General features: G+C 38.8%; 1 protein-coding gene across 1 annotated transcript in view; it reads left to right on the top strand.

The window, feature by feature from the left end:
* Positions 1-18,760, top strand: part of LOC308106645 (CUB and sushi domain-containing protein 1-like) — a gene marked incomplete at both ends in the record, with an annotated part of 411,609 nt that overhangs the window by 203,967 nt on the left and 188,882 nt on the right. The window contains 2 exons of the mRNA XM_080458503.1: positions 12,183-12,377; positions 14,765-14,972. Of these exons, the coding sequence (XP_080314629.1) occupies positions 12,183-12,377; positions 14,765-14,972 (403 nt within the window). The remainder of the gene's footprint in view (positions 1-12,182; positions 12,378-14,764; positions 14,973-18,760) is intronic.

Genomic DNA, 18,760 nt, shown 5'->3' with positions numbered 1-18,760 from the left:
TTATCACTCACTTAATTGTTCATGCACTGTCTGACATGATGAGGCATCCAGACTGTTTACTACTACTTTTTCGCTCTACTCATATAAAACGTAAACACTAATGACGTAAACAGCCTCTCAGTTTTTCTGTGCACGAAGATACAACCTTAAGAAAATATCCACAGTACAACTGCAACAGCACAAACAGTGCTCATGGCACCTGTCATGTAGTCTGTGCACATATCAAAGGGAGGATATACATACCGAATGCATGTGTCTGTGCTCATGAATGTTAGTGAGGCAGGTAATGTTGATTCTGATCACATACTGTACATAGATAAATTGTCAGGACAGAGTGGTCTGACTATGATTAGGGTCTGCAGCCTGTGACTGTGGAGCCGAAAGCAGTTCTTCCACCTCTCTGTAGTAATTTCCTAAAGTTTTTGATAAAAATAGATAAAAATAAATAGAAATAGTCAATAATGTTAATAAGCAACCTTATTCTAATGTACTGTTGGAAGTCATCCCCAAAGCATACACTTTCTGCTGAGAAGGACCAAAGAATAGGAATTCATGGTGAAACAGATATCCTCTTTATAAGCTGTGTTTTTCTGTATTTAAGTTAAATATATTGTGTGGCTCCAAACAAATTCTAGCTGGAGAGAAAAAAATGTCTCCTCAAGCCATGAGGGTAGCAGACCCTTGTACAGTGACAACTCAACATAGGCCGGTCACTCCTCGTCTGCTCTAGCAAAGTGTGAGGGTTTTTTTTAGGAGTAAAAGGGTTTGTAGAGCCTAAAGCAGAGTTTAAATGAAAAAAAGCATGGTGAAACAGACTGTTTTATGATGCTACTGCTTTTTTTGCATTTCAGAAATTCATTTCTCTGAGAGTAGTACAATTAATCTGCTGCTTGACTGATTGCTTACATTATGCCTACATAGCTCAGGTCATAGCTTGACTTAGGTCATCAAACATAAATCTATTTTTAGACAGAAGATTTTACAATAGTTTACAACATATTCAGTATTGTGTTTTATTTTGAAACTATGGATATGAAGTTGCATGTCACAATGTCAGCGTGTTAAAAACAGCACCAACATTCAGTTTGAAAGTCAAAGCATGTTATGTGGTTTGAAGGAACAGTTGACCCTTTCCAGTTAAAGATGATCATCTCTGCAGTGTCTTCAACATTATGGAAGCAGGCTTTAAAGCTTCAAAATGAATCATGAAAAATTTAACAATGCTTACATTAGATAAGAACTCTCCAAAATTTTAAATAATAATATGCCATGACGTGATACAAATGTCTGTTAAAAGAGAAATTACCAGTGGATGTTATTGTGTTCTGTGTTGTACAGAGGTTGACTGATGTTTTGTCCTGTTTGTCCCCTGCAGCACTCTGTAGCCTAAGGCTAGGTCACTGTTTCCATAGCAACCAGCGGCCAGGAGTGCATTACCAAAACTGTCATGAGAGTGTAATTGTTTTACTCGTCGACAAAAGGACCATCGTTTCTAAAACTGTTTAGGGAAAACTGTCATCATGAGGTTGGGTACTTTTGGCCTAAGTCTGACAATGTTTTTGAAGATCATGTGTTTTGTTAACTTTATTGAAAAACAGTTATCATCACAGCTATTCTTTTTTTTAATCCACAATGCATTGCTGTGATTGGTCTGCCCAGAAGTTAAAGGAACTTTCGCAGGTGCACTGAGAAAAGAATGAACAAATGAATGGAGTCCCATCCCTAGTTTCTGTTGTTTTTATTTGTCATACTGTAGTCTACGTTTGTTTCGGCCTGCTTACACTCATCAACAATAGACTAGATAGACTAAAGCTCCATGTTAAAAGAGTTGCAGCCACACAGCACTGTATATTCATTTCATCATCGCATCCAAGCAATTCCCTCACTGCCTCCCACCCCTTATTGAATATTGCTTTGCTTGTATTTTTGTTGTCTTTATGGCAGTGTGAGTCATTTCTTCTTCAGTTCCCTCACTATTTCTGTACTTTTCTTTTTTTATTCCAACTTATGTACTTCCACATTTTTCCCAAATTCAAACTTCTCTTCTGTCCACACTGCTGTTGCTGAGTTCAGGGAGTGTGGATGAAGTTAAACAGTGTGAAGATGTGTGTCTAGTTTTAATGGGGCTTGTAGTTCCTCACTGTGGGATTGTGACAAGATTGTACAAGCATCCATTGAATAGATTCACCTCTTGTGTGAACATCACAACACTGAGGTGTAGTTTACCTTTGTTTTAGTCTGCCTGTGACTGTGGCTCACTCTCTTCGTGGGTGATTGTTAAATTCACGATGATCATTTTCCATTTTCCTTTGCATTGCTGGCTCAGATATGCTAAGTAATATCAATTTGATCAAAATAACAATATGTATGCCTCTTTGTGATACATATTAAATCAACTTGCATTCATTTGGTAATGCAGTATATACAGAATGAGTACAAGTCTGGTTCAAACTTACAAATCGGGCTGGAATGATATTGAAGGACCATAAGTTTTACTTGGGTTATTTTTGTTATTTTTTTCAAAACAGACTGCTTAGAATAACATGGTCTGTTAACCACAGTTTGCTTATGTTTGCCAGAATTGATCTGCCTTATCTGCAGTTTTACAAGGACTGTTAATAATTTAATGTCAATCAGTGTTTGCACCATAATTTTCACCACACTAAAGCGATGATTAAAAACAAATGCATGCTATTGAACTTTTACCATTTTGTGCCACCCATATGCTAACTAAAGCATTCTGGACCTCCTTTTTTTCCTCAAGAGGCTGATATGCAATTAGTCCAGTAAATGGATGGGGGATTCTTACTCTAATATGCTGTTACTTTGCTTCGAGAAAAAAAAAAAACAACTTAAAACAGCAAATTCCATCTATTTTCTGGGGTTTGCAGTGGCAGTAAGGCAAGCAAAGAGAGCTCCAAACAGCACATTCTAAGGCTAAAAGCACAGAGAAAACATTCAGGTTAGTACTCATAAACAGTATTAGAAATTACAATTGTTTTGTTTTGTTAGACTTTTAGATTATTGGCAATACAAATGACAAAAAATTACTATTCCAAATCTATTCTATAGAAAAATAGCCCCACAATCGTCTGTGATTTGTGGCCCAACAATAACCATAAACCTTACCGTCATATATTTTACAGTATCAAATTGTGCTGCAAAACATTTACTGCTCCATCAGGGATACAGATAAATGGTGGTGGTGGAGGTGGTGGTGCTCTCTCTCCGGAGCATCACAGCAGGATCACTGCAGTTATTGATGTAGTTTCACTTCTCTTGAGCAAAGGTGCAGATCAGAGACCACAATAATCAAGACTAAGCAGTCAATGTTGTGCCAGGCCTGCAGCAGAATGCTTACCAAAACCACTCGCTTTTTACTGATGGGCAAAGTGTCCTGGCTCGCAACTAGAGAAAAGAAAAAGACACCTTGCCATACGCAAGAATAGGATTGAGGTGGTGGAATCTCTGCAGTGCAAAAGCTGAAAGAGCCTCAAGCATGAATCCCTCAAGCTTCAATTTAACAAGTTCTGTCTTCAAGTAATGGTTCTCTTTGCAACAATATTGTTACTGCCGGCAGATAAACCTCTGTGCTTCAGGTCTGAATAGGTTGAGGATCATTATTTGATAACTAACTGCCCCTAGTATCCCAGTAGAATGGCACACAGCCTCTATGGCTGTGGGTTGATGAGTCCACACTGTCGCAATATAATATAACACAATAATGGCATACTCTGACAGGCAGGAGTGAACAGTTACTATTGAAGTAGCTTTTCAGCAATAGAAACTTAATGCCAGCTTACTTTTCACTACATTAACCTTCCTGGAGCCTCAGCGCTTCCAATTTCACAACTCGTGTAAGCATCATTAAAGCCATGATAAACAATAACTGAATCAACAGCTATGTGTCTACTAAAAAGATATATTCAGTGAAAAATCCAAAGATAAATATCACTAAGGCCTGAGGGGACAAAAAAAAAAAAACGAACTACCTGCATAGCACAACGCAGTGAGTAACCGGCGGGTGAATATAAGGCACTGGGCAACTAAGAGGAAGTATTTATTAGAGTTGAACAAACACACCCGGTCCCCTGATAAACAATTTTAGAATATTAATGATGCTCAATGTCTTCTGGTTATGTAAATTTGTAATGGCTAACAGCTTAATCTGATGATTATCCGCTTCTTGTGTATATGAAAGAGAAGTTGTCTTGTGATACATTTGAACCTCCACTGAAGCAATTCAACTCATGGTTTCATGTTAGCTGAACCTTAACGTACATTAGCAATATATCCGAGCACCAGCCGCTGCTGTTACGGTGCGCCTGGGTTTCTGATCCATGTTTGCTTGTAAATACCTGGGTCTTTACGGTGCTAGCCATCACAACATGAGGATGTTGTATATTACAATCCAATATTTCTCGGATCTATAGTCAAGTTGGAAAGGCTGGGGAAAGGCGGTGTTTAACAGAGTGTAGCTGCTACAGTGATTACTCTGTTTAGCAGATGATTGATGAGGAGCACTGCTGGAAATGTCACTTGCCCTGCTAATATATTTTCACCAAGGGAACATAGGAAAGGCAGTGTTAATACATTTTAATACATTTACTCCAAGGGAGCAGAACAGAAATGTAACTTTTAATGGATGGATTTCTTTTTTTTTTTTTTCTAACTAAATGTGGTTTAGATCTCAGCTTAGGGCTGTAGACTGTCGAGCAGTATGTAGATACATCATGTTTTGCTGTTGCTGGTCCTGGTATTATTCTCACACACCCAAGTCCTGATCTGCTGGTGTCGTGTAGCTGTGATTCATTAGTCTGTGGTTTATTCTATGGTATTGTGTTGTAGCACAAAGTGAAGCCTGTACTCTGGTTGCCCTCCTTCACTGGTGATCGTTGGGAATTAATGCCGGAAACATCACTGGTTGGCACACTTTAAAGGAAAAATTCAACATCCAGAATAGTTGAGCGTGATTCAGAAATGCTGTTCTCGTTATCTTGGACAGTGCAGTTGCTCTTTGAGATAATAAACAACTCTGTCTCCCAAAGCAATAAACGCGGGAATGAAAACTGTGATCTGTAATATCGTTGTGATGCACAGTACAACATGCTGTTTTGAAGGGGCACAAAATGAAGTGGACAATCCTGTTTATCTGATGTAGGTATCATGTAAAGTGCTACTGTGTATGCTAAAAAGCTTTATCACCACTTGAACCAAAGTACTATTGATTTCTCTGACAGACAGCAGGTTGATACTTCTCATATTATTGAAGGCTGTCCTGCAAATGCTGCCAAACTGGTACAAAACTCTCTACTTGATTGAATAGTGTCTTGATTAATTAGCTACAACGTACCATGATAATCTGGAGGAATCACTTGGTGAAGTTGCCAGTACATGAATTAAAAAGAAAAAAGAAAAAGAATGTTTGGCAGACATTTTACAATAACAACATCCTGTATGGCTTTTGAAATATTCCTGGCACCATTGTCATCAAACCAGGGCTTCTCTGGCACGCAGTCTACAACAGATTTAAAAAAAAAAAAATTGGGCTCAATTGTTGTCGCAAAGATGTGCTCAGAAGGTGAAGAACCCATTTAGTGGGTTTTATTGATGATTTAGCTGTGCCTTAAATGTCACGATAATGGTTGACATATCAGGAAAGCTGGGTTGCTGGGCAGCTTCTGAGGTTGCTGGGGAGGAGCTGTGTTTATTCTTTTGGTTTGAGGTTTTTTTACTCATCATTGAAGCTGGTAATACATTTGCACTTAAAAGCTAGTGTTATTAGATGGTCCACTTAGTAATATGCTTTCAGAGTAAACTTGAGGTGCTAGTAGAGAAATTTACTTCAAAATGGTTGATGGTGGACAGGTTAAATAATGTTTACCAAATGTTTTTATTTATTTTTTATTTTTTCGACGTGTTGCTCAAAGCTGTCTAAAATATGTGTATAATGTCCATCACTACTTGTCACCGTCTAATTTTACTTAAATTCATCTTTTGCTTAAATTCATCTTTTTTGCCACGATTATCGGCTTGAGTAAACAACTTGCGACTGACTTCCGGTTTGTATTACGCCCAGTAACGAGCAACGTGATTGGTCAAATGATGCTATGCGGTCTATACCTTTTGAAAGGCGGCCTCTGATTGGTTCATAATTCTCTGACTGATGCCGAGGCAGTGCGGAGGAATTCGAACGGATTTGCTTTCCAAAATGCTGAGGAATTATATCTGTAGAATATCTATGGACCTATGATCAATCAAATTTTTCCTTTTCAAAATGTTGACACGTTTGGATAACTGCACATCATCCATGCTTTTCATTGAATAAAATGTTCTTTGCTGTGAAAATGCTGATTTTGACGCTTGTTCCATCACCATTTTGTGTGTGGCTATAACATTCTAAGGCCTTGGGACTGAGCTATAAGAGACTTGCAGATAACAAATAGGCATTTAATATTAAATTAAAAACGCATGAGAGAATATGAGAAACTAGTTCAAAGTTTACAGGTGTACAGTTAGAAGCAATGTCGACTACAGGGGGAATAAACAAGTACATGTTATGAAGTTTGGAGTGAGGTGAGTCAGGTACAGGTACAAGTGAAAACCATCACCAATGAAAATAAGCTATTACTTTAAAAGAAAGAATACGACTTTTTAACAAAGCAAGGAGAAAAGGAAATATATTACTCTTAAGAAGCGAAATCTACACGTCGCAATGTAGTATTTAGTAGTCCAGAATGCATTTGAATGCACCATTTAAGGTATGCCTCTATCATCTATAGCATCTACATATCATACCCCCCCCCACACAAAAAAAAAAAAAAGAAAGAAAGATTTGGGACAACCAGATTTTTCCGATGGACACCCAAAACACTGATTTCTGCCTCAAACCATGGCTGGCAAAGATCCATGCTTTATCCAGTTTTTTATTGAAGCCTTGTTGGTAAATGTCCATCAACAATAAAATCGATGCACGGGGTTTTCAGAGGCTCAGACGAAGGGCGTAAAAGTAGACGACTCTGCTCATTCATGCTCATTCCCCAGGCTGAGCTCAACCGTGTAATTGGTCAATGCCCTCTGTGACGTAGCACAGGGCCGATTTCTGATTCGCTCATTGGAACACACATTCTCTAAAAACTGGAACAGGCCAGTGAGAGAGATGAAAGTTTTTTTTTTTTTTTTATCTTCTGGGGTCTCATTAGCAGGTATGGAGATGTATATACTGTTAGAAAACCATTAGAAAGTGACTAATGCATAATATGACCCCTTTAAAGGACTAAAGAACTGACTTTTCTGCTAAATACAGTGTGAATCATGACAGCAGTTTAAATTCACCACTAACATATTCATATTATCGTTAGTCCAAAGTGAATTCTAAATATATATATATACATACATATATATATATATATATATATAATTTTTTTTTGTTTGAAAGACTTAACTAGTCTGCCAAAGTTTTAATCTTACTGAAAGTTGAGTTTTTCAGACAGATTTTGAGTGTTAACATCTGTCTAAATCCCTGTTTGGCAATGTGCGCACGCAGTCTAACATTTGTTCTGGTTCCGCTTGGTTTTAGCTTTACAGCCCCCTGGAAACCAAAGAAATTAGTGATTTTTGCCAGGTACGAAAGGCTTGATTTGACAACACATCTGTTCTAACTTTTGCTTGTGGCAACCTACATGTCATGGATACAGATACATTTTTCTTTTTTCTTTTTTTTTTTTATAGCTACCAGAGAAGTAGAGGTCATTCTTTGCTGCTCATGATTTTCAGGAGTGAGCTCTCACTCAGGATCAAAGACCTTGTGATAATTCAGCTTTTATGCTTGTTGTATAGAGTTGATTTGCTTTGTTCTTTTAAACATTTTGTCACTGTATAGCTGCGGCGTGTCCAGATAGGTGCTTTTTGTCCTGCTATTCCCTGCTATCAGGGTTTAGCGTCCTGATAGTAGCTCTATGTATTTGTTGGTCTGTGTCGAATACATTTGTTATGTAAATGTAGAGGGGGAAATATCAGTTTTTGTAAAAACCTGGGCATGTGTAAACGTGGCACATGCCTCCACCTTTGATCCACACACCTAGATTTCATTTGTTTGCACATTTTGGCAGGGTTTTTGTGTCATACATATCTCCAGAATATTCTGTTATATAGGGCCGGTTGCAGTTGTTATGTGCCAGTAAGTTAGACTTTATCAATGCACTAATTTACTTAAGAGTAGGAAGGACATACAAGAAGACTAGCATGCATTGCTAATCATCCATTTATAATTTAACCGTCATCGTCATTATCGTAACACCTCGGTCTGTCCCCCTCACATCCTCACTCCTTCTGGCTCCTTCATGTATTCCTCCCTCTTGGAACACACCATATCCTATTTTTCTCTTCCTCTCTTTTTCTATTCCGACCATGCTACTCTTTGCATGTGACTGCTTTTTATGTCACACATGTCATCCATCAAATACCTCTTTCTACCAAAACGACACCCTGGCCAAAAGAAATGCTATAGCAACATACTGCCCTGCCCTGAGGTTAAACTACTAACAAAATGGCAGGGAGACATCAGTCACTCAGTGTACATGCACACACACACACACACACACACACACACACACACACACACACACACACACACACACACACACACACACACACACACACACACACACACACACACACACACACACACACACACACACACACACACACACACACACACACACACAGTCATGCTTCCATCACCTCAGGGAACTGTACAATGTTTTAAAGTAATTTTCTGGGGACTTACACTGACCTTACCTGACCTCACACCTCTAAAACCTTCAAATGTAATGATTTACATAACAACACTTGCCTTCCCTCCATTTAACAAGGCACATAAATCCATTAGCAAAACATTAAGAGGCACTCTTATGCTGCAGTTCCCAATTGATAATAGCAAGTGCAAATGAAAGAAATCTGTGTTCGCTGATACACTAGCACCAATTCCAGGATCAAGTTCAGGGTTGAAAGGTCAGTGGATGGTCAAGGCAGCCTCAGATCCGAGCATTACTATTAAATTGCAATTTAATACAGCACCGGCAGTATCGAATATCTCTGCACCAAGTCGTTTACTGAAGAAGATACAGATCTCAACATATTTTTGAAAATGTGGCTGTTTGTCGTGTTGTTCTTTCATTTCATTCCAACAGCATCTGCTTTAACAAGGTAATGAGCAGGCTGCATTGTCCGCAGCGCTTTTTTATATGGACACAACAAAGATAATGCTTTTTGAACACATTTCATCAGTTCTTTGTGCTCAGACTTACTATGCACTCTGCTCTGTACAGTAACCTGAAATGACCTAAACTTGACAGAATAATTAACCTTTAATCAAAGGAATCATCAAATGTTAACCAATCAACATAATTATTCCACTGAATGCAACAAAAATCGACTCATTTCAATTTACTCTGGCATGCGACGGGCTAAACAAGAAAGAAAACTGATTAAGAACAAGGATAACGACCCAAACCATTGAGCACACAGGCTGTATTAATGTATTGATCTGCACAACAAATGATCATCTTAATTACTAATGACAACTTATGCCAGATTGGCTCGCATTGTGTGTGAGGCTGTTGTGAAAATAGCTTCCTGATTTTTTGAATAATCAATCTGCACATTTCAGAAAAGGGGGTCAGCAAATCAACAGTTTTTGGGTCAGCACTAACTGTGCAGTTCAGTGTAGAGACATTTCTTATATGTTCTGAATTTAACTGGCTAGAAAGATACGATTTATTGAGGTTACTGTGGAAAAGCTTGAGTTGGTTTCATCCTGGAGAGTGAACCAGGCTAAGTCAGAAGCTTTTAAGTCGTACCTGCATAAACTGAAGCTTGTCATTTGTCATCGTCATTTTCAGTGTTTCATTCTCACTGGGGAGCAATTGTCGTTCAAACGTGCATCTAACTCTTTTCTTTTTAAAAAAATTAATAAAACAAGGAAATTAAATTTGTGACTATATTAAAAAAAAGTTGCAATTCATTTGAATTGAATAAATTCAAATGGGTCATTTTTATATTTCATCTGGTATTCATTCGGGAGCTCTAATAGATCCATTTTCAGAACCAAAAACTGATGATACACATGAAAGTATTCATTCTAAAACACAAATGTTGTGTTGTTTGAGGGAGAAGCAAAGTTGTTAATCCAATTCTAATTTTGTAAATCATGCTCTGATGTAGATGTATCCTTAAAAAAACTGTTTATAGGACCTAATTGTAGAAATAGACTGGCTCATGAAATAGACTGACTGAGAATTAGTTTGACAATATATTGAGGATTTAATTTGCTGTGCAGCTTGCGAAGCCTAGTGGAATGTAATTATCCATAAAACCGACTATAACAAAATATACTGGCTATGACAAAAAAGACAAATCATTATTCAAAGCACTGCAGGTGATCCACTGGTTATGTCATAACAGTCAAGGACTGTGAAAAAAACAAAACAACAGACAACACAATTTCAATACTTTCTCTCGGGGCCCAAAAAAATGTATGACATAAGTTAAAAAAATATTATTGTGAACACTTTATCTTCATGAGGTACATTGTAATTCTTCCAGATGTTTCCTTTTGACGTGTGTCTAAATGAGAAAAGCCCCTTTGAACGAAGCAGGTGCCAGTTTGGCTCACACACAATACTGTAAGATCACATAAGTGTGACTAATGACTTGGCTTGGACACATTGATTTCTTTCACTCTCGCTTTAGTTGTTGCTTCTTTTTGCTCATCTTTGAGGCTGTGTTTTTCGCCGCAGCTCAGGATATGCTCGCGTTGCCTCACGTTAACAAATCAAAACAGGTAGACAGCTTGCACAAAGGACAGTGTGGTCAGCTGAGTGTGAGTAACTTGCCTCCGATGCATGACTTCATAATATCCGAATAATGAGTCAATTGGAGTAAATTATACATGTTTAGGGCCTGCTGCAATTAGTTCACCTCTCTGTTTTCCTGTCTGACTGAAGTCTCTGTCTCTCCTCTTTCCTGTCTGCTCCTCCCCTCCCTTTCACTCCAGTATTTCCCCTACGCTTTCTCTCTGTCACTTCGTCTTCCGCTCTTTCTTTCTCCCCTTCCTGCCTTTCTGTCCCCTACTCACCCCTGCACCTCCCTCTCTTCCTCTCTGTCCTAGTTCTTAGGGCCTCACGGTGAAGCTTTGTCTAATTACCATGCTCACGTTTAATTGGAACAGCGTACACAAACACACAGATTGACTTGCTGAATGCCCCTTATGTGCAGAGACGCTGCACTCTGCATGTCTACACACACACACACACACACACACACACACACACACACACACACACACACACACACACACACACACACACACACACACACACACACACACACACACACACACACACAACCATTTGGTCACACATTACATACACATATTACACACCCAGCAAGTTAACATGCTCCAGTTATACAAATACACATGACACACAGCGTGCACCAGGGTTAGATATTGTGGAGTTGGTCCAGGTTATACTACAGTTGCTGTGTTGCAGCCCCTTCTGTGGAGCTAAGGCGCGTTGGCTACAGTCATAGCTGATTTTGGCCTAGTTATACCGTGAGCTGCCTGTAGCTGCTCCCACTGAAGAGCTGTGTCATCTAAGAATGGGCAACAGCAGATGCATATTGCGGAGGAAATGCTCGCCAGACGCCTAAATACCACACAATTACTTCAATGTATTTATAGTTCTTTTCAAAAATAAACTTTTTTTTTTTTTTTTAATCTGGTCTTTTTCAGCTGTTAAGACTTGTAAATAAAAAACACTGTGATTGATCATTTAAAAGAACTTGTGAAGGAGTAGAATTAAATTAGATGGAATATGAAAATCAAGGTTTTCACATCCTTTTGTTGTTGTTGTAGAAAACTGGATTTTTTTTGCATTGTCCGTCAATTTGGAAATGATCTGAAAATAGTTTTTCCACTCACTATCACACCTATGATGTATGTGGTTGGGGTCACAGGCATAAATGGTTGGTTCTGTGTCCTTCATGACACAGATAATTATCAATACTTTTATTATTGTTCAGATTGTTTGGTTAATACATGTTTTACTAAATTGGATAAATACCTATTTTCACATGTATTGTTTAACAATATTGTGTCTGTCTTCTGCTATGTTTTTCAGTCCTGCCGAGCCATACATGCGGCACCCCCGGCCTCATCCCAAATGGAGTCATCCATGGCTCTCGGTACAACATGGGGGATAAAATCCGATATAGCTGTGAGTCGGGGTTTGTCCTGGAAGGACACAGCATTCTCACATGTATTGTATCACCTGGCAGCGGCGCACAGTGGGACTTCCCATCACCATTTTGTAGAGGTATGACTTATATCCCTTTCTTCCTGTCATTCTTTCTTTCTTTCTTGTCGAATGAGATACCAAAATCATGACTGAACCACCGTGACAAGGAAAGAAAATTCTTGCTATCACAGTATCGAACTGAACACGCTCCATGTCGGTGGTGAAATTCCCACAGAGAAATATCAGGCGACACGCAGATAGTCGTCGTGTTTTCACCTAGCGGTTTTCCTGTCAGAGACAGTAAGCAACACTAATGTGATACTCAAGTCACTCATTGTGTGGCCTTACAGGAGGCACACAGGTGAAACACAGGTGTTCAGATGTCTGAGAAGCAAAGTACACTACCAAAAATACTACAACATAGAGTGCAGTTTTGATTGTCTATCAGCTATTGTCCATCGTTCATACTCTCAAAAGGCATGACACAAATATATTTTTTTGATTCTTTTGATTAAAAAAAAACACTTTATAAATTGGTTTCAGGCACTTTTCTTTCTTCTTTTTTTTTAATGTAAGGAAGGATAAACTTTTGCAACAAATGCGGATAAAAAAGGGATGAGTACTGAAGATATGGTCGTTTGGTACATTCATTTCAATGTATAGAGTCTTATTTATTTCGTTGTTAAAAATCGTCTATATAAGTCTATCATATATGGCGAACTATTATATATTTCTAAATACTATTATCTAAATATTTTACATTTGTATTAATTATAATACAATTTACATTTTAAACACAACTTTAAAACATAGTGAATAGCAGTATTTTGATTTACCTTCATAAAATATCTACAGTATTTCAAAATTTCCTCATTGGATATAAACTATAATTCGATATGTTATAAGCTATATCCAAAATCTGGGTGTACTTTGGGCAACCGAGTAGTGAAGAAGATTTTATTGTGAAAACACTCCCTATTTCCAAGAAATTTTTCATACAATTTATGAAAATAAACATTCCTAGATGTACTACTTATTACAGAAATGACAATAGTTTATTACTTCCACCATCTTATCCTTCAAATTCTGATACCATAAAGTAAGTAGGGCTCAGCAACAGACCTGATGTCTTGAAGAGACAATTAAATTGTTTATCACCTCACTTTGGGTGGGAAAATTCTTTGGAATAGAATAAAAGAGAGCAGTGTTTGTAGATGTGTGTGTTGCATACTGCAATGGTAAAGCATAAATAAAACATCAGAAAATGATTCAGTTGGGGTCATGAGAACTGAAAGACCTTAACATTGGGTCATATGCTGAATGTGGAGAAGCCCTGCTATATTTATTGATTTTAAAGCTCACAATGGCCAATCTCACGTTATAGAATAGAGAGTGGATAGAGCAGGAGGAGTCACAAAAACTCAAGCAAAATCATACAAATGGTTAGTTAGTTGTGGGATAAATGGGTCTTATGCACTACTGTAAACTGTGACAAAAAAATGTGTATTATGCTTGTGACTGTCAGAGAGAGAGAGAGAGAGAGAGAGAGAGAGAGAGAGAGAGAGAGAGAGAGAGAGAGAGAGAGAAATACACAATCAAGTATTTTATGGGTTTTTTGCTGATTGTGATTCTGAGGAGGAAGTTTTCTCAGCCACAGAGTGCAGCAGGCGTGTTTACGTGATGCACCTGAAGGCATCACTCACGGCCGTCAGCTGCTGGATTTCCGGTTCATGGAAATCAGCACAAGACGAGGTCACCAAGAGCAGAAATATCACTTTTAGGGCAAGTTTTGGAGAAGCAGAGGCGCTTAAAACAGCATGTATCTACATGCGGAAGTTGAATCTGGCGGCATGAAGTCCGTCAACCCGTAAAAATCCATAAATTAGCTGTGTCATTTTATAAGCAGCAGGGTTCAAAGCGTGTGGAAAAAGTAGCGGCTTACAGTCCGGAAATTACGGTAATTGTATTTCTATAATTGCTTTTTACATTTGCCAAGGAAGTAATAAAATCACTGGCGTATATGTGTCTGTTTGTATGTCTGTTTGCAGGATTATGTCAAAACTACTGCATGGATTTTGTAGAAATTTTCACCACAGAAAGTTATTAGGCCGTGGATGATTCCATTAAACTTTGCAGGTGTTTAGGATCTGGCGTCTGGATCAGGAATTTATTTTCTGCTCTTGTTTTTGATATCAAAATATAATATTCCAAAAGTAAGCCAAATGGTGTATTTCTTTAAATATTGTAACAAATGAGAATTTATTTTCACGTACACCCATTTCATTTATTTATTCTTTAATTCTTCTTGATCCACATTACATGCGTGTAACGACTCCTTTGACTTTTCTCCAGTGTGGCGAACCAAAAGTAAAAAAAAACAAATCCTGATGAAGCTAATAGAAAAGTCATGCATGTTAGGTTTCATTACCTTCTAATCCTTTGCCCTTCTCTCTGTCCCTCACCAGCTGAGGGAGCATGCGGTGGTACATTACGAGGCACGGCAGGTTCAATAACCAGCCCTGGATACCCTGCAGAGTACGACAACAACCTGGACTGTACGTGGTCGATCCTGGCTGAACCCGGAGACACCATCGCTCTCGTCTTTAATGACTTCTTGTTAGAGGACAAGTATGACTTCCTCGAAATCAGCGGGACAGAAGCGCCAAGCATATGGTGAGACACATCTCATACACAGATTGCAATACTGAGTTAGAAAAAAGAAAAGAAAAAGAAGTCCTGTTGGTAGACACATGAGTCTTTGTGAAAATCAGCAGGATTATGGCAACACATGGGCTGGGTGGTAGATGTAGTAAATATGGATACAAAGGCATGCACACAGTCAGTTTGTGAAAGATTAGTTATGTGACTGTAAACTTTGTGTTCTGAATCTAAAGATTGAGAAAGAAGGTAGAGAGAGTAATGGGAGAAACAGTGAGGTAGTGGTTAGCGCTCTCACCTCATGGGAAAACATTGTCGGAGAAAAGTTCCGGGAAACATTTTTCTGTGTGGAGTTTGCATCTTCTCCTTCTGCAAGTTTCTTTTAGGCCACCTTTTACACGTACCCGGGTGTTTAGAAAAACTGATATTTCCCAGTCTACATTTGCACAAAGAAATCTTCATTGACATGGATATATACACCTTGTTCACACCAAACCTGTAGGGGGCAGTGTAACGAGAAGCATGAAGTCATGATAGCCAATCAGAATCCCCTTTAGATGCAAACAGAGACAAGGAGTTTTTCCTAAATCTCCACTGTGGCCGGCAGTGTTGCCGCAGTTACCTTGAAAAGTAATCTGATTACAGATTACTTGTTACTCCTTTAAAAAAAGAACTTAGTTACTCTACTGACTACTTGTTTTTAAAAGTAACCAATAGTCACTTTCAGCAGCTGCTGATCTCAACATAAAAATGACAAACAGTTTTACTAAAAACTCAGTTCGGCCTTCATTCTTTGTTGTATTTATATCTGAGTATTGGTTTTATTATCAGATTTTTACTATTACTGGTATTTATTTACCCTGTTTTTGCACTATTTATCTATTTATTTATTTGCACTACCTCCTCTATGTGACCTTTTATCCCCCTCCTCCCCTGGAGAACAAATAGTATTTCATTAATTGATTGGTTGATTGAAAGGGGGGGGGGGCGCTATTGCAATGTTGAGGTTTATTGATGACGTTAGTTTGTTCCAATTTTTTTGTGTTACCTGAACGCACTGTTAGAGTGCTTTGGCCTGTGATTGGCTGAGAGTGGAGAAATGGGCCGGTCAAGCGACTGCATGCGCTGTGTGTGTCTGTGTCCGTTTGGAGCGTCCGGTTCTGTTTAATCATAAAGCAGCTTTGCAGACAAGAAACTCGTCCTGCTGGACGCTACAGTGACTTGGACCAGTAATATTAATTTGATTACTGGTTTGAAAATAGTAACGCGTCATAACAGAGTAACGCGCTACTAATTAACGCGTTACCTGCATCGCATTCAGAAATCATCATTTGTGGTGACTCCTAGCTGTGTTAATGTGTAAATGCAAGGCCCGGACGCAGAGAAATATCACAGTTTTTTTTAAATACCCAGGCACGCGTAAACGTGGCTTCAGGTTTCCTCCATCAGTCCAAAGACTTGCATTAGCGGCTAATTGGTGAACGATTACTCAAAGTATAGTCAGCTATAACTGGCTCCAGGGTCATGCAGTATAGAAAATAAAGATGCTTTTGTAATTGTGATAGTATCCATCTTCAAATGACAAAAAAAAAGAACTTTTGTTGTATTCACTTCAAGTATTTGATATATATATATACACACACACATACTTTCTAGAAAGGTACTTATCAGATACAGTGGCTGATTGATTAGCTGCCCAGGAGTCATGTTGATTCCCTGGTTTATTGTGTTCCCACGGGTATTGTGATACTCTGTTGTTTTTTCGCTCCCATTGTCTCTGGTGATGTTTGAAAATTGGTGCTCTGTTGCGCCAGAACACACCCTGCTTTTTAAATTTAGGGCACTGTTGGAATTCACATCGGTTGGCTATATCCACTGAGAGCACCGATGTGTTTTTGCAGGGATGGAGGCAGACTAATGGTTAAGCACGCAGGGTCGTCACTATTTCAAGTTGCTCTAACTGCTGGGAAAATCTAGCGAGGTGAGGAGTGAGAAAGTCATTTGGCCACCATCAGTTATAACAACAGTGATGCCTGGAGCCAGGTCTGCTCAGGAATCGACATTAGTAGACTGAGAATTTTTTTTTTTGACAGCTTCAGGGTTTCCACGTCTGTCACAGATTTATGAAACAGCACATGGCCGAAACAAAAAAATACATATATATTAACCTTTGCTGGATATATGACCTCAAAATTAAAATAATAGAAAGTACACATGGTCATATAGTGCTGTGACTCTAAACATGATATTTTATTGGATATTTTAAAAGAGAGCATTCACTTTAAAAGAAAATATCTGAAATTGTGCATCTTGTGTTCTTCAGAGTAATGTGTAAATACACTCAGTGGTAGCTTTGGATTTCACTCCAAAAAATCATATTTCAAAGCAGATAATTCCTTACTGCGTACTATATATAATCCTTTGTGATCAAAGAAATGTGAACCAAACTAATTGTTAAAGTGTCCAAAAGAAATGGTGCAAAGTGACACTGAAGTATTAAATTAATGTCTAAATATAGCACCACAAGGTTGCATTCATCACAATGTGGTAAAAGTGATTTTTCTTTCCTCGCAAGTGCAATTGATATCTTCCATGTGCAGACGTCGGTTTGTCATTGTGGCACAGCTTGAAAGGAAACTCACTGAATAGGTCCACAGATAAATTTGTGAAGGAGGCAGAGAGAGTACCCCCAGAAAACAAAAGGGATAGAGAATAATTGTGCGTTTAGTGCTGTCACCAACCAAGTAGAACACATCAGCCATGGCATTCCCATGAAACCATTTGCGAGTGCATGTGTGCGCGCGCGTGTGTGTGTGTGTGTGTGTGTCGGTCTGTGTCAGGTCTTAAGTGGCCCTCTGACAGGGTGAGCTGTTGATCGTCTCTCGAGGCTGTGACAGATTACACACACTCAAGCACGCACACACACACAAGCACAGAACTAGGCTCTGACAGTATAACATTCAAGGACCACTGTCAGCCCACCCACTGCAATGCAGGGGGAAGACAAGGAGTGTTCTCACGAGCACGCCCCACGTGTTGGCCGATGGAAAACTGAAGCATTTTGGCTTTTTCAACACAAATTTCAAATGACTTTACATTTTCAGCAGTTGTCACTCAGTTGGCTCCTACAAGCGCTGTCGTGATGTGAAATCATGCAGTTTGTTTAGGGACCTGCCACACACACCTGTGACCCAAAAAAAAAAAAAAACTACTATAGAAATTCAGTTCATCTTCTTAATGAAGCGATGGAAATAGATTCTGCACTAATATATTTAAAGCAGCAGTTCCAAACTTTTTTTTCTTTCCTTGGAGCAGTGACAGATTCCATTGAGGAAAGTCTGCAGACCCCCCACGGTGGTCTTGGTGAAGCCAACCACCAGACAGACACTCACCAAGAGCAACAGGAGCCTTTAAAAGCTTTGAGTCACTGTCATCTTTGACATGAGCAACTCTTTTGACAAACCATCTGGCTCCTCCTGTGATCTCTGGACCAGGTTCCAAATTTCCAATTAGAATCAAAGCACTTACGTTGCACAGATGTCATATGAATTTAAGAAGAGAATACACTTCTCGATGCTTATAACTAAATGATTTGATATAAATGGAAATCAGTGTGTTTCTGCCTTGAACAATCTGATACAATCCTAAGTACTTTTCTCCAGACGTAGGATTAAGTGATGATTGACATTTCCACTGAGGCATGTGGGCAGGTCATTGTGAAAATGACTGGCACCTGACAGGACCACTGTGACGGCTCCTTCCTGTTTACGGAGAGCTTTTTCTGATTGGCTGTCCCAAAAGCA

The sequence above is a fragment of the Lipophrys pholis genome, assembly GCF_963383615.2.
Source record: "Lipophrys pholis genome assembly, chromosome: 2".
Classification (NCBI taxonomy): Eukaryota; Metazoa; Chordata; class Actinopteri; order Blenniiformes; family Blenniidae; genus Lipophrys; species Lipophrys pholis.
The sequence above is the reverse complement of the archived record's forward strand: the minus strand, read 5'-3'. Positions and strand labels throughout refer to the sequence as shown.